The following is a 16,257-nucleotide window of genomic DNA, read 5'->3' as shown; positions in this document are numbered from 1 at the left end:
TCAGGTTGCAGTGAGGGGCCTGAGGGGTAAGACAGGCTCCCATTAGGTCTGTTTCTTCCCTTTCTCTTTCTGCTTTTCCCTCACTTTCTGTTTTTCTTTCTATAACGAATACAGACATCTTTTTTGTCTTAATGGCTTCTGGTACACACAAGGTACTTTAATAGCTGTCAAGGCCACATGTCATTTAATTAAAGGGGAGTCTCGGGTGTTTGTGTAGTGGTTTGTGGAGTAGGATTTTGTGAGGGCCGCAAGCTTTTTGTACAAGTGACCCAGGAGTGCAAATTCCCTTGATTCGGTGGATGAGCATTTGGAAAGGAAAGTGGCATTCTTCAGCCCGGAAGATGTAGGGGGTGAGGTCGGTCTGGAGCACCACTGTGTGCCTTGGGTGTTGGAGAAGTCTTAGATGGTTTCACACCTAACAGCTGTCAAAACGCCCTTTAAATAGGTAAGTCTCCTGACAGAATTTTGGGTCCAGAATTTTAAAATTCCAAATATTGCTTGAACGCAGTGGATGGCAGCTTGTCCTTAGTGATGTTTGTCTGTGTCTCAGCCTTGGGGATGGGAGTTTTGTTCTATGTGGCATTTACGGTGTAAGCATTAGACTAAATGCAGATAAATTCCCCTTTGAGGTTAGAAAATCTTGGATGGGTTTTATTATTTTTTTTATTCATTTTTTTTTAATGTTTATTTATTTTTGAGACAGAGAGAGACAGAGCATGAACAGGGGAGGGGCAGAGAGAGAGGGAGACACAGAATCTGAAACAGGCTCCAGGCTCTGAGCGGTCAGCACAGAGCCCGACGCGGGGCTCGAACTCACGGACCGTGAGATCACGACCTGAGCCGAAGCCGGACGCTCAACCGACCGAGCCACCCAGGCGCCCCTTGGGTGGGTTTTAAAAACAACATGCCTTATTTTACGCACCATGTAATTGAAATCATCCTGCACAGGCCAGTCTCAGCAGTATTCTGGTCCAGCTGGCAGAAACACGTATCAGAAATCAAGTTCGCACTAGTGAGATTTTCATAAACACGAGAGGGAGGGACGCCAAAGAGAAAACAGGGCAGAACACGATGAGGTATTCGCTCTGATTAATTGCTCACTTCCCTCCTATTGCCTTCACTTCAGAATTCAATCTATTGTGAGATGCATTTTATATTTTAAGTGTAAAAGGTGTACGTGGCAGGGCAACAGTCTCAAGTCATAAGTGGTGGTCACCTGTCACCTGGACGCCTTTCCAGGCTTTTCTTAGCTAGCCAGGAGTTTAACCACAGAAGTCCCCAAATGGCACGTTCACCCCAAGGTGATCCTGTGGCCTATAAGCCTCAGAGACAGTGTTGTCATACGGTTCCTATGTATTGTTATCACTTACTTTTTTTTTCGATGTGCGTTTATGAGCTGTAATTAGTCTAGCTTAGACATTGTTTTACATGCACGGAGTCTGACGATGAACCACATGATCCGTGGTTCCCTAATCATCAAGAGTTGTCATTGCTAGCATTCCAAAGTGAGTCTGAATAATTTTCTCATCTGAAGAACTCCCTTCATTCTACCAAGAAACTGAGCAAAGTGTCTCCTCCTTGGAGAAAAGAGATCCTGCCCCACTGAGGGGAGTCCCAGGAAAGTACATTAGTGAGGGGTGGAGGGTGCCAGGAGAGGCCTTCTCTTCTTCCCCGGGTGGGGGGCTTGCTCCCCAGGGTGGTTGGCCGTGGTGCTCCCCATCTCTGCAGTCCTTTGGTGCCCCCTGGGTGACATCCTCAACTCCAGAGGGGAGTTGACCTGGAAGGCCAACTTCGACAGCTTTATGAACCACCCACGGACTTTGGTTATTTTGATACCTACCTCCAGAAAGATTACTGACTCAGCCCCATTCCCAGAGGCTCACAGAAATCTTGGGAGGTTTGGTGCCACTTGGATTCTTCTTATAAGTCACCTTCTCGTCCGATCCCTGTTCCTGTCCCAGGAAGGACTTGCCTGGCCCAAAGTTAACACCCTCAGGCAAAATGTTCTTGTTTGTGCGGTTTTTCAGGACTTTTAACTCTCGGTGTGAAGGAGTCAGCCATGGTCAACAAAATATTCACTTGTATCAACGTTCTGGTCTTGGGCTTCATAATGGTGTCAGGATTCGTGAAAGGATCGATTAAAAACTGGCAGCTCACGGAGGAAGATTTCAAGAACACATCCCATCATCTCTGCCTGAACAAGTGAGTTGTTCGTCTTCCTCTCAGCATGTGACAACTGATTCGTACTTAACAATACACACATGCATTGGGGGCATGTAATCGGCTAGAACAGTATATGCCTTTTCAACAAATATAATTTGAATTTGAATTAATTTTTTTTTTGCAGTAAAATAGTTGAGAGTGTTTTATTTGTTTGACATTTGTGTTAGGTTTCATTTCTCTGAACTCGACAGAACATTGTATGATGAGGCTATTCAGGAAAACAAATTTCATTCTAATTCTAAAATTACACATAGTTGGGGATCTTTGTCAGACTCCGTAAGTTATCTGTTTTTCCTCACGTTCTGTTTCATGACCAACCTCTAAGTTTTACATTCAGAGAAGATTTTCTCTGCAAAACCATGGTGATGTCACTTGACCCTGAAATGTCTTCCTATTAATAATGCAGAGGGAAGAAATATGTGAAACTTTTATCACAGGCTTTTATCAGAGGTTTTCAGAATGACTAAAGTGTTGAAATGTGATTATAATGGTCTCTTTCTCCCACCTGCGACTTGGGGTACACCAGCCCTGAAAGCCAGTGGCCCCATCTCCCTTATAGTCTCTGACTCAAGATGCCCGGGATGGGAGGCAGGTGACAGGCCTGCTCTCGGACCTGTGCTCTGTCAGGGCCCTCAGTGAAGCCTCGTCAGCAAACTCAGATTACCTAGGAAAGAAAAGCCAGCCAATTAGAATGTTCTCTTTTTGATCTTTTTTTGTCAGATTTTTCAGGTAAATCTTAGGGTTCTAGGATGGACAAGGGGGGAGTGAGGTTTTGTCTGTGATTCTACTTTAATTATGACAAAAGGTTAAACTGCTCTGATAAGGAGACCCTCTTGAAATGCAGTGGCTTTAAAAGGATGTCTCAGATCCTGACATGAGCACACCAGGTTGACTAGCCATCCTGTCTGCACACAGGCTTTCAGGAACCCTGGTCGTTGACCTGATTGTTCCGTCATGCCCTAGGATGTTGTCCTCTTCTGCATGGTCAGACCTGGGCTGTGGGCACAGGCAAGCTCCAGCTGTCCCAGAGGAGGAAGGGGGTGAAAGAGAGCATGCCCAGGGCTCTCAAGGGCAGATCCGGAAGATACGTGTCCCCTCTACCAACATTCCACTGGTGGGAATCCAGTAGGTGGCCACATCTAGCTGCAAGGGAGGCAGAGAAATGAGGTCCCATGCTGGGGATCCGAGCGGTCATGGGGAACTTGGTCTCCGGTTAGGGCCGGGTCATATCTTCCAGTGGTCCGGTCACTGGACAGGCATTGATGCGTGACTAGTTCACTACAGGAAACTATTGAATTGAATGCATGAAATACTATGTGGTTAATGGTTCAAATCGATTACAGAGATATGAGTATTTTTAATTGTTTTTTAAGTGCGCTCTCTGCCCGGTGTGGGGCTTGAACTCATGACCCCAAGATCCAGAGTCACATGCTGTACTGACTCAGCCCGCCGGGCACCCCTGAGAAATGAGGATTTCTAATGTAGCATTCCTGAGCCGCATTTATGCCACATGTATTGGTGCTCATTAACTCAGCCTGGAGTGAAGCCAGTTCCAAATACGCTTGGAAGTAACAGTAGATTTCTGAGACGTGGGGGACTATCTTTCTGGTTGCTATTTACAGATCAGGAATTAAATATAGATGGCAGGTCCTATTTCCTGGTTGTCGATCGAGATGTAATTTTATTGTGTTTACGAAGAGATGGTTTGCGCCAGCTGATGGTATTTATTAGCATTGGTTGTCCTCACACACTTTGTGTCCTGGTGGTGATGAACTGTGCTGGCCCAGCCTCGGGAACACTGCCTCTGCAGTAGAGTGCTGCGGGTCTCGGGTGTAGCTTGCTCTTTCATTTTATTAAAACCTCTAAACTGCTTCTCCGCTCCCCCCCCCCCCCCGCCCCCAACCAGCCGTAGATTTGTACTTCTGACCATGGCCATGTAGCCTTGCATGAAATTGCTTGTCTCTCTGAAACAATAGGGCTTTTCCCGACCAAACCACTAAGCATGGCGGAGCTTCAGCCTGCGTGGCTTTGGTGGCAGTTCTGACCACATCGGGTTGTGATTTTATGAAGCTCTCTCCGTGACTGGCTGTAAAGGCCCCCGTGAACCTGGAGTCTGTCTCTTGGTCTGAAATAGGAATGTCATCCGACAGTCTGGCTGGTTCCCTGCTGCCTTTGCCACGTGCTCCCTCTGGCTTTCTTCTCCAGAGTCCGGTAGATGGATAACAGATGTAGGAAGTGTAAAGATACAGCACTGCATAGAAACCTACTGAGACGGTTTGGTTGGATGGTCTGTCTTCAGTTGGGATGAAAACCCCAAAATAACATTGGCTTCCACAAGATAAAGGCGTAGTTCTCTTACGTGAACATCTGCAGGCAGTCCAGCATATTGCTTTGGTGGTTCTTCCATCTGATGGCTTTGTCCATGGCCCACATTCCCAAGATCACCCCAGGGTCCAAGATGGCTCCCACCAGCAGGAAGAAAATGGGAAAAGTAGAAGAGCAGCCTCCCTCTCCACCTCACTTGCCTGATGTTTCTCAGGACTTGTGTACACCAGGCCTGCTTACATCAAGTGGCTACACCTTGTAGCTGGAGAATCTGAGAAGCATGTTGTCTTTGTTCCTGGTGTTCCCATGTCTAGCTAGAATAATTCAGTTTTAGGACTGTGGAGAAGAAGGGGGTGTGGCTTCTGGGGGCAACCAGCACTTTATGTCAGGGTTGGTGGGTGGAAGCAACAGCAGTTGAGTCTTGGTGAAGGATGTTTTCCACTGACGTCGTGGGAAAAGGCCACACAGGGGGAGGACCCCCCTCACCCCCATGGAGGCTCCCTCTCAAGTCCTCACCCCAGGCTCAGGGATGTTTCTTCCTTCCTTCCTCTGCCAGTTATTTGCTAACATCTGGGTAACCGGTTGAGTGGGATGCACAGGAGCCGGTCACCCCGGCTGCAGGGGAGGGGACACCGATCTGAGATCTGGCTTCAGCCTGCTCTGTCGCCAGGCGACGTTCGCCACGTGGTGGCACGATCCTGCCTCCCCATTTCTTCGTGTGTAAGTTGCCAGATGCCGAGCGGGCACGACCACCGCCTGCAGATCATGGGTTAATTATTGATCTATATAAAGAGCCTTTGCAAAATGTTTTGGTTCGAGGCAAAGTAGAATGGGCTCTGTGGTGGTTTCCCAGCGATACGCTGCCACCGAGAGTGGGATCCCCACACTGTTCTTAAACGTTGAACTTAATTTTTTGAGTAGACAATGTTTCACGTGGTTCGTATGTCGTGATGTTATAAAAAGGTTTATACTGAGAAATTCTGTCCCATTCCTTCATCTACCTCACTGTCCCCCCGCCATAGGTGATCATTTTTACTATTTTTTGTGTAAGCTTCTAGCTTTTATTGGTATAAATACAAGCAATTGTAAGTATACATTTACATTTATTTTGTAACTCATATATGTAATTTATATGTATATTCCCCTCTCTTTTCACATAAAGAGAGGTACATTCTGCACCTCGCGTGCTTCCCTTGCTAGCATATCCCGCAGGGCTTTTCGTACGCGAGGACCTTGTCCTTTGTTGTCGACACGTGGTGTCCGAGCACCCGTGTGGCCAGTGAGTCGAGAAGGGCCCCGGCTGGAGGGGACACACAGTCGGTGGCAACCTGGTTACTCTTGCTGGTGGCCCCGGGAGTTTATGCAGGGACAGACTTTCTGTGTCGCTCCCCTTCCATCGGAGTCCTGCCCCGCTGCGGTCCTGAGGAGGGAGGATGCCGTTCTTGTGCTCTGCTAGGCATCCCCAGCTCCGCGCTCGGTGGTCACCTCTTCACCTGTTCGCGTGACAAAGGCACGTTCTGGCCCTATCCCTCTTCTGCGAGGCCTCTTTCCAGGGTTCGATGTTTGTAATGTCCTGCACTTTCCTCTTCCCTTCAAATGGAATTCTTAAAACCTTTGTGGGTGCCTCTGCCTCACGGTTGTTAAAGCAAACCCGTCAGTCCTGGTGCTCATTTGTTCTCATTCGAGGCTGTTCCGTAGCCCTTGATGTTAGAGGGCTCCGCGGAGGCGGGTAGGCATCTGGAGGCCTTCCACACCTGTCTGTCTGTCGTGACAGTTACAGGGAAGCTGGGTCTTGACGAAGACCTGAGGTTCTAGCCATGTTCGGAAGTCGAAAGAGTCTTCCAGGAGCCCCCCAGAAGCCCTCTTGATGGTGAGTGCCCCTCGTTTATCTTCTCATCCCTCTCTCCTGAGGGATTTGGCTGTCAGCGGTTTTGTTCTGGGCTTTGGCCTAAAATTTTTTATAATAGGCGTCAGCCCACCAAGGCATTCTATGTTCTTTGTGATGTGTGGATGCAGTGGGTGCGTCCCGTGGCTTCTGACTGATTTGTCCTGGGCTGCCGTTCTTGTACTTCGGTCGTGGGTTTATTTTAGTCCTAGCTTAAACTGACAACTTCCCTTTGAGTCTGGCAGCAACAGTTTTTCCTGCGTCTATCACTTGTGTGTTTCTTGGGGTTTCCCTCACGTTGCTGCTTACTGAACGGTAGTAGGTGCCAGACTGAGGACTGGCTTCACGCTCTGACTTCCAGTGGCTCAGTGGCAGGTTCTGTTACCAGGAACCCTCTAGGAATCCGTACCAGGCTCAGTCTTTATTAGGAAATATTGGGTCCAAAGTGGCTGTCTGTTTTATTAGTTGATAAATCCCGCTGAAAGCAAATTTGGCCAACAATCTGCTAACCCAACTGTAACATCTGTAGGACTGGAATATTCTATATGGCTCCTCTTCGGAAGTCACGTGGTCTGGGGCAGCTCGCTCTGCAGAGCTGGACAGTTGTCCTCTGGGACTCTGTATTAGGTGACCATGTGACAGAAAGCCTGCAGCCTGGCAGCCAGCTAAACGTATGGCTGATGAAGGGGGCTGGGAGTCCTGCTGATTTTCAGGCGGTGGCAGAGGACCGGGGCGTATGAGGCTTAGAATCACTTGGTGACAGGCAGGGCCTGGAGGAGCCATCCAGAATGATTTGAGTGATGGCCAGCCCCGGGCTCCGTGCGGCTGTTCTGGGCCTGGACACACTATTTAGAGACTCGCGTTTCACTTCCTTGGAACTATTTTCTGAATCTTAAAGGACTTACAACATGTGTTGGACTGGGTATTTGTTACCTTGGCAGATATGTCCCGAGCCCCGCCCATGTGCCCGAGCCGTGTAGGCGCTGGTCTGCACCCACGTAGGCATCCCTGCTTACCACGTGCGTGTGGGGGCTTAGGAGGCGCTTTTGTCGACTAATAACACAGTTCATTTTTTTTTTTTTTAACCTCAGTATCTCTGCTGCTTTTGAGACCTGAGTTACTGGTAAATATGGGAAACTTTACACATTTGGTTCCTGGGGTGGAGGGCCCTGCACCCAGTTGGCAGCTCTGTGTTCTAGAGTATATGTTGTTCGTTTGAGTGTCCTGGGGGAGAGGCCTCACGTACTGGTTTCTTCCCGCTTTCCCGTTGGACACCCCCACCTCATAGTCCCTACCCCCTCCCCGAACAGCTGACATTTAGAAGGTGCTTCTGGAAAGGGCTTAGCGACTGCGCCTGTGGCTGGGCCTCACAAAGCAGAGGCCCGTGGCCCACCGGGTGACCGGTGGGGTGACAGCTGTCTCGGGAATCATTCGCTAAGGGTGTGGAGCGCCCCTGCCCAGCGGCGGGTGGGGTGACCGGAATGGCTTCTCTTCAGGACCGTGAAGTGGGTGTCCATGGTCTTTGGCTCTTTTCTTCCAGTGACACGAAAGTAGGGAAACCTGGTGACGGTGGATTCATGCCCTTCGGATTCTCTGGCGTCCTGTCCGGGGCAGCAACCTGCTTCTACGCCTTCGTGGGCTTTGACTGCATTGCCACCACAGGTACGCCGCCCGCCCGCCCGCCCGCCTGCCGTCCGGAGCCCGGGCGGAGGGTCCTCCTTTCTCGTCAGATGGGCTGGACTGACTTGACCCACGAGTTGCTGTTTTCCTTCCTGCGGGCATGTGCCGGCTGCAGCTCCTTCACACATGAGTAATGTGTAGATTTGTAGCTTCCTGCTAATCTCCCCCCCCCCCCCCCCTTATCACTTCCCCAAGCGGCAGCGCCTGACAGGAAAGTCTGCATCATGAACGTGACTAACCGTTCAGCCGTCAGAATGGGATCATGACAGCCGTAGCTGCAGCCTGATTTCATATCTGTGCATCATCCGGGAGAAATGAGGCCATTAAAAACATTGTTCTTCTTGTGATTGAATAGGCTGGGCTCTATCAGGCCTCCTGAATTTTCTCTGCCAAAGAAAACAAGTCTTTTCCTTGGCTGAACCACAGAGTAAAGGCCTAGAACGCCATCCCTGGGCGTCTGGGTCTTCTGGTCTGTGTTGGGAGAGCCCCCTCCGTGGGTCCCAGAAGCCCGAAAGACCGTGTTTCCCACTGGGCCGAGCACTGCGGGGTAGTCGTTCGTGGGGGGCACGGGCTCTCTGGACACTGAAAGTCTTCAGGCGCCTTCTGGGTTCGTGGGGATGCCCCTCGCTGGCTCACCCTCCTGGGCCTGACTCCTTGCTGCTTCCAGGTGAAGAAGTCAAGAACCCTCAGAAGGCCATCCCCGTGGGGATTGTCGCTTCCCTCCTGATTTGCTTTATTGCTTACTTCGGGGTGTCTGCCGCCCTCACACTCATGATGCCGTACTTCTGCCTGGACAAGGACAGCCCCCTGCCCGATGCCTTCAAGCACGTGGGCTGGGAAGGTGCCAAGTATGCGGTGGCTGTCGGCTCCCTCTGTGCTCTCTCTACCAGGTGAGGCCTCTGAAGCTCTTGGGAAGGTAAGCTGTAGCGGGCCGTGTGAGGCCCGACGCACGGGGGGTGCTGTTCACATCACTCTCTTCCCTTGAAGTCGAACCAGCACCCCAACCCTGATGATGTGGTTTCTCCCCTTGTTGTTATCAACCAAACCACGAACTGTTATTGATCTTTCATTCTGGAGAGTCGGGGGCCCACTTTCTAACATCATCTGCTCAGCAAGGCTGGCTTTCTGTCCCCAGCTCTGGCCCCTGGACCAGGCCACCTCTTTGAACACCGTAATTTGGCCATAGAGGAGAGGCTCCCTTGAGAAAGGGAATTGCCTTTTAATAAGAAACATTTTGCCCCTGGAATTCCTATTAGCCTGTATATATAGCGAATATTTGGTAAATATTGATTAACCACAGAGAGATCCTCATGAACGCAGCAGTCCTTTTATTTTCTGTTTGAGCTAGAGTTATCGTGGGAATGAATACAGAATTTCCCTTTCATAAAAATTATGACTAGACCCTACCCTCGTTTATGTTAGACATTTGCCATTCACTGACTCACAGCCACAGTAAGTGCTTTTACCGGGGTTGATGTATTGAAATTTGTCTTGTAGCCGTGGACTTCACCTAGTTTGGAGGGTGGCAGCTCTTGGCGAGAAGTTCAGGGCTCCCTCTCGGGGGTGTGCGTCATGGCAAACCACATAGTGGTCACGTTATGGTGCCTTTTTTCCCGATGAGTTGGTGTCACAGGTGCGCTTTGCCTCTTCCTCCCGTCTAGTCTTTTAGGTTCCATGTTCCCCATGCCTCGAGTTATCTATGCCATGGCTGAAGATGGACTGCTGTTTAAATTTTTGGCCAAAATCAACGATAGGACCAAAACACCAATAATCGCCACGTTGACCTCAGGTGCCATTGCTGGTAAGAATTCCACATGCCAGTATTTTAACTGTTGAGTCCTCAGGGAAATATCTTGAGTTGCATTGGTCTGTGAGAAGTTGGAACTGGCCCTTTTCATGTTTGGTTTTCACCGTTGGAACCTGGATTACTGCCAGATAACTGCCCTTTTGACTTAAGGGGGAGGCCGGTTGTACAGAGGATGTGATGGAATTCTCAAAAAGTTGAATTATTTTATTATTATTGTCCTCTGATTGGGCAGGGCGTGGAACACGTACTGTTTCTTCAGAGCTGTTCACATTGCCCCTTTTCTGAATGTCCCTGAGTAGACTTGGGTGGGGTGACATCTTCGTGCATGGTATAAGCCAGGTGACTTTCTTAGTCCTGGAAATGCATTGTCCGGGTATCTTCGCCTGGGAATTCTCGGGGAAATGAGAATCCCTTAGTATCAGTGTCTTATGAAGTGTGCTGCTATTTGCCAGGAGATATTGAGGGTGTTGCTGGGGTCAATTGCCGTATGAGTTTATAAATATTGCAGCCTCAGAGGCTCAGAGGAGGTTATCAGGTTATCTTCTCAAATATCAGGTTCCTCACCAAGAGGACAGTTTTGAAGCTGAAATCAGTGCCCACAGAACCTTTGGAGTGATGTGATATTCCAGGGGCTCCTGATAAAGAAAAGGGGAGCCTCGAAGGAAACTTACGTGCATATACGCTATGCTGTTGGTTTTTTGTATTTTCTCCTTTAATAACGGCCCCTCCTAGCCCCATGGGGCAGGCACTATCCCATTGCACAGAGATGCGAAGTGAGGAGGCACACCCACACCCAGTAGATCTGGCTCTTGGTTCCTGGTTTGTCTTTCTGCCAAAGTGGCTGGCTCCTTCCAGGGTGTGAGTGGCGCAGTGGGTCTTTTTGGTATAGCAGGACACGTTTAGTTGCCATATAGCCATTGGTAAGACATTTGGCCACCTTACATGAACGAATTGTTGTTAGTAGTATTTATGCCCTTAGCAAAGTGTGCTTAGTCATGTGGATTAATGTTATATAATGAAAGAAAGCCGGTGTTTCATTATTTAACACATTTGTTGTGTCATTGTACAGTCTTGACAGTGACCTCAGTGGTTAGGTTAAGGGACAGCGTACGTCAGGATGTGACCAATATATTTAAGAGATTAAGGAATTGGAAATAGCAAATGTTTTTTCAGTATTTACATGCAATTTGATTATACTGAAGACTGGCCTTTAATTTCCTTCCTGCGCTGATCAAGGGAGATCAAATTATAATCTTTAAAGTGACTGGAAAGCACATGCGTTCACCAAACCAGGGATTTGCTCCTTCTTTTCATTTGGCGGGGGTGGGAAATAAGTGTTTGGTTTTCGGAAACCACCCCACATGGGAAAAGTATGGCTTGAGTTTCTGTGTGAGTGGGAACGCTGGCATCTGTGGCGTGCACGGTCGGGTACTATTCTCATTGTCCATGAGGCCCAGCATTGCTCTTTGATCCTGCTTTTTAGCTCCAGTTCAGATTTGTTGTAGTCGGAGTGATCTATGGGGGCTTGAGAAGTATTTGGAAAAGTCATGGCTTTGTGTTTATGTTTTAACTTGCGTTGTTTGCATGTGATATTTGAAAATATTCCAAAGTAGATCTATCCAAGTTATTTTTTAAATGGGAAACTTTACATGTATACCCACATAAATAGAGATATATATACTCTCATAAAAATTACAAAAGATTTTCAAATAAGCATGCATGTTGTATTTTTTTTTTTAAGTGGGGGTCATGGTAAAGCTAATGCTATTGTTTGTGGAAGTAACACTGCTTTCCATGCTCATCTGTCTGGGTTAGGAGCCCCTGTGAGTCCTCCCAGAGCACTGGACTTGACTTCACCCACCTGCTCATTACTGTTGCCTGCTGATGCCTAAGTCTTAGATGATACACTCAGGGAGGCCAGAGACTATCTGGTCTGCCCTGTTTGTTGGTGTACATCTAGTGCTCATCGACTGGCATACCCTCAATGAGTGCTGGGTGGATGGATGATGGATAAGTGGTTGGATGGCTGGATAGATGGATAGATGATGGGGGATGGATGGATGGATGGATGGATGGTGTGTAGATAGATGGATAGATATACCTGACCGTGAGTCTGCTTGGTATAGAGAAAGACACACCGGACTCAGAGCCACAAGCACCTAGCTGAGATCCTGACTTTTCCACTTTCTGGCTGTGTGACCTTAGAAGTCTCCCAACGTGTTTGACTTCAGTTTCTCCATCTGTAGAGTAGGGATAGCTTGCAAAGTTGCCGTAAGGATCGATAAAGGTCATGTTGATCAAAGTACTCTCTATATAAATGTTAATTATTATTACCGTCTGCTGAGGACTGTGTGTATGATTTAATTCTGAGCTTTTCTTCCTTTTAAGCAATATCACCATGTCTTTGCATGGGAAGGGCTGGGGTGAGAAAGCAAGTAAAAGCAACATCCCCTGTGTGGCCTGGATCACGGATGGGTGGTGGTTCTGGCTGTAAGTGTGTGTAGAGGGCCATCCATGGATCCTGATGTTTGTCTCCTCCCCAGCTGTGATGGCCTTTCTCTTTGACCTGAAGGACTTGGTGGACCTCATGTCAATTGGCACTCTCCTGGCTTACTCTTTGGTGGCTGCCTGTGTGTTGGTCTTACGGTACGTATGGCTCTTCTGGGTTCCGTGGTAGAAAGGTGCCCCCTGTTAGCCTTTTAAAAGATCAAGTTAATGGTTTATACAGTGTAAATTTTAGGTTGTTGATAGCTCCTTTGGGAACTCTCCTGGAGAGGGTGGGATTTGGTGGCTGAGAGCCTAGTTACAGAGAACGTCGTTGAAGAGGAAGAGTCAGGGGACCCGCCTCTCACTACTACATGCCCTCATTTTTCTGGTGAGGTATTGGGAGGATAGAGACAGGTTCTCGGCCCAACTGTTGGGCCTGGATCCAGGGAACAGAGTTTTTGAAGGCTTAGGGTAATGGTTTCGGTTCGGTCCAGGTTCTCAGTTCGGAGGGCACTGGCACGGGGGACTAGTCTTGGTGGGAACTGGAGGAATCCAAGTTGTGTGAAACTGAGGTCAGTGTGGTGCTTCTCCAGCAGCATTGCACCACCACTGGAGGAGTGAGCTGCTGTGTAGGGCGTGGAGCAGCCAAGGTTGATGACGTTCAATAAGACCTCCAGGTTCTGGCTGCTTTAGCCTTGTGTGGTCCAGACCAGCCCCAGGGATGGCCATAATAAAGCCGCTCTGGGCCTGGGCTTGGTGTCCCCTTCCCAGCTGCTGCAGTGCCCTGCTCCCAGAGCACCGCCCCCCCCTCCCCCGGGCTCCAATCTTCCTTGCTCTGAAAGGACAGGGCTCTACTTCCTCACTACCAGGAGTGGCTTAAGGGAGCACTTAGCATGGGAATATGGAGTCATGGAGACTCTCAATGGTGGTCACCTGGAATACTTGCAAGATCGTTAATTCCGTTTCTAACGTGCTTAGCATCTAATGTATGTCAGGCCTCAGTTGAGCCTCAGTAGCGGCTGTGTAGAATCAGCTAAAACTAGTTTGCTAGTTTTCTGACCACTTATTCCTTCCTAAGGGCTCAACACTGGCGTCTTTTCCGAGGTCCCCTCACATTCTTAATTGACTGGTGTTAACATAAGTGAATCAGTGAAAAACTGGTTAAGTATCTTTATGTTCACTCTTACATTATATGCAAAATAATTCCTCAAGCACTCTTGTTTTTCACAGCTGGTAGAAACGATTTGAGCTCTGTTGTTTTGGGTGGAAGATAAGGAGCCTCATTTAATATGAATGCTTTACTTGCAGGAAGCTTGTGTCTTGGAAATCAGGCCACAGGCTCAGTCCTTTAGCCAGCTGTATAAAGTTATTTATTCTAAGGCATTTGGAGTTTTAAAATAAATTGATCCAATTAGGTCTCACAAACAGAATTTCTCAAATCCGTCAGCGTGCAGACACGTTTCTCTGGCTCTCTAGACCAAGTAGGATCCTAATGTTACTGCGTTCTATTTCCGTTTGTATTTTTAGTCCCCTTCAGCCATGGTTCTGTTGGAAGTGGCCTAATATCTTAAGCATCCAAGGGCCAGTGCTACTTCTCAGAGCAAGAGAAGCCATGTCAGGACATTCCTCTGGGCTGGTTCACGGGGGAGGTCAAATTGTCTCATATCCGAGACGCCAAGGAGGGTGTTGCCCAGAAGCGGGAACAGAAGGCGGGGACTCAGCTCCCCTCCTCTGGATCTGCTTTGTCAGAGAATGCATCATCCTGACCATCTTCTTCCCATTTTATGCTTTGTGTCCTGGGTAACTTAGGACTTGAGTTAGTGTGTGTCCTCCTGCCCTTTTAAAGCACATTTTGGTGGTCATGCACCGCGTTTCTTTACAGGTATCAGCCAGAGCAGCCTAACATGGTATACCAGATGGCCAGAACCACCGATGAACTAGATCACGTGGACCAGAATGAATTGGTGAGCACCAGTGATTCCCAGACAGGCTTTTTACCAGAAGCAGAAAGGTTTTCTTTGAAAACCATACTTTCACCCAGAAATATGGAGCCTTCCAAATTCTCCGGGCTAATTGTGAACATTTCAACCAGCCTCATAGGTAAGAGCCTGCCCTTCCCTGTAAGGTGTTTGGGGTCTTGCTCGTTGGCATTGTATGGTTTCTTGTCGCTGGTGGTGGAGGCAAGTGCAGGAAAGGATAAGCCTGTGTCTTGCTGCTGGACCGCGATGGTGGTTGATGGCTGCAGAAGTACAGCCTCCCTCTCCATAGGTTTTGGGGAAAACTGAGGATATCTGTGGGGTTTTGAAACAAGATTGAATTGTGCCTCTCTCTCTCTCTCTCTCTCTCTCTCTCTCTCTCTCTCTCTCCCCCCTCCTTAGCAATTCTAATCCTCACCTTCTGCATTGTGGCTGTGCTTGGAAAGGAGCCGCTGACAAAAGGGGACTTGTGGGCAATCTTTATGCTCACCATATCTGCCCTTCTCTGCTCCGTGGTGACAATCATCATCTGGAGGCAGCCTGAGAGCAAGACCAAGCTCTCCTTTAAGGTGAGCAGCTCTAAGGGGCCCCTAGGGAGCCGCCTGGCAGGTTCCCACACATGTGCCACGGACCGTGGGCTCTGCCAGGCTCACGTATCTGAGGAGGGGGGGCTTGCCGGCCAGCCTCCGAAAACATGAGACGCAGACAGTACCTGCTGAGGGGGGCCGGTCCTGAAGGAAGGCACCCTTCCCTGCCCTGCCTCTCAGGGGTCACAGCACACCTCTCCGCGGGGGCTTTTCATCCATGGATCCAGCGGGATCGCATGGCATCACCAAGCCTTGGAGGTGACACAAATAATAAAGCAGTCCACTGTTGGAGATAAGTGGAAGTCCCTCTTCTAGCCCTTTCTTTAGCAGGAGAATAGGAAGGGGGGGGAAATCAGAATAGAGCTCACTTCAGCACTTAGTAGCTTAGAACCAGACTCCCACCCGCGCTGCCCGTGTGTGGGCACGTCTGTGTGTGTGCATGTGGGCTGGGCTACGCTCACTCCCTCCTCCCCATGTAAATCGCACAGTCCGTCCGAATCTCGGGGACGCTATCGTTTCCTAGGTAGTTTCACTGAAGGACTCAAAAGGCGTCGTCCCCACGCGCTCCTCTCCCTGCAGACTTGACACTCACCTGGTATCTTTGCAGGTGCCTTTCTTGCCCGTACTTCCCGTCCTGAGTATCTTTGTGAACGTCTATCTCATGATGCAGCTGGACCAGGGCACGTGGGTCCGGTTCGCAGTGTGGATGCTAATAGGTACGTGAGATCTTGGATTGCACTGTGACGGCGTCTCTCAGAGCCCCCCCGCCCCCGCACCAGTCCCCAGAGCCGGTGCTGTGCTGCTCAGTCCTCTTTCCTGCAACTTGGCTGGGTGCCTCTTGTCATTGAGCCTCCTTCCCTTCAGATTTCACAACGTAGTGAAAACACGTCGTCCGCGGTTTTCTCTCAAAAAGGACCTCCGAGTAGATTGTGGGTCCTCCCCTCCCCTCCAGATGCTTTTCATTTTAATAGCTCTTGCCTGAACTAGTTATGTCATTGGGCGCAAGTGGAAGGTAACAAGAGCGAGGCGGTGAGTCTGCTGTTGACAAAGCACCGATTCACCTCCTCTGACACGAGAAGGCCTGGACCGTGCCTCCCCCGGCCCGGCCAGTAGCTGCCCACTGGCCCCCGTGGGCTGTGCGTGTTGGTGGGGTCTGCGGGAGGCTTGGGGGTGACCGTGTGGGTGCTGGCCCTGCTGGGGGCTGACCGTGGCCCTCCCCCTCCCTGAGCGTCTGACACCAGGGACTACGGAAAATGGACTCAGACTCCGTCCTCGGCACTGATACCT

General features: G+C 49.4%; 1 protein-coding gene across 3 annotated transcripts in view; it reads left to right on the top strand.

The window, feature by feature from the left end:
• The window catches only part of SLC7A1 (solute carrier family 7 member 1), a 91,620-nt gene that overhangs the window by 69,380 nt on the left and 5,983 nt on the right, over positions 1-16,257 (top strand). For all 3 annotated transcript variants that reach the window (XM_045047977.1, XM_023250398.2, XM_003980275.6), the window contains exons 5-12: positions 2,028-2,202; positions 7,974-8,095; positions 8,781-9,003; positions 9,775-9,914; positions 12,464-12,566; positions 14,290-14,507; positions 14,786-14,952; positions 15,578-15,686. In XM_045047977.1, the coding sequence (XP_044903912.1) occupies positions 2,028-2,202; positions 7,974-8,095; positions 8,781-9,003; positions 9,775-9,914; positions 12,464-12,566; positions 14,290-14,507; positions 14,786-14,952; positions 15,578-15,686 (1,257 nt within the window). The remainder of the gene's footprint in view (positions 1-2,027; positions 2,203-7,973; positions 8,096-8,780; positions 9,004-9,774; positions 9,915-12,463; positions 12,567-14,289; positions 14,508-14,785; positions 14,953-15,577; positions 15,687-16,257) is intronic.

This window comes from Felis catus, chromosome A1, assembly GCF_018350175.1.
Source record: "Felis catus isolate Fca126 chromosome A1, F.catus_Fca126_mat1.0, whole genome shotgun sequence".
Taxonomy (NCBI): Eukaryota; Metazoa; Chordata; class Mammalia; order Carnivora; family Felidae; genus Felis; species Felis catus.
Note: the sequence above shows the minus strand (reverse complement) of the source record. Positions and strands in the feature narration are given on the sequence as shown.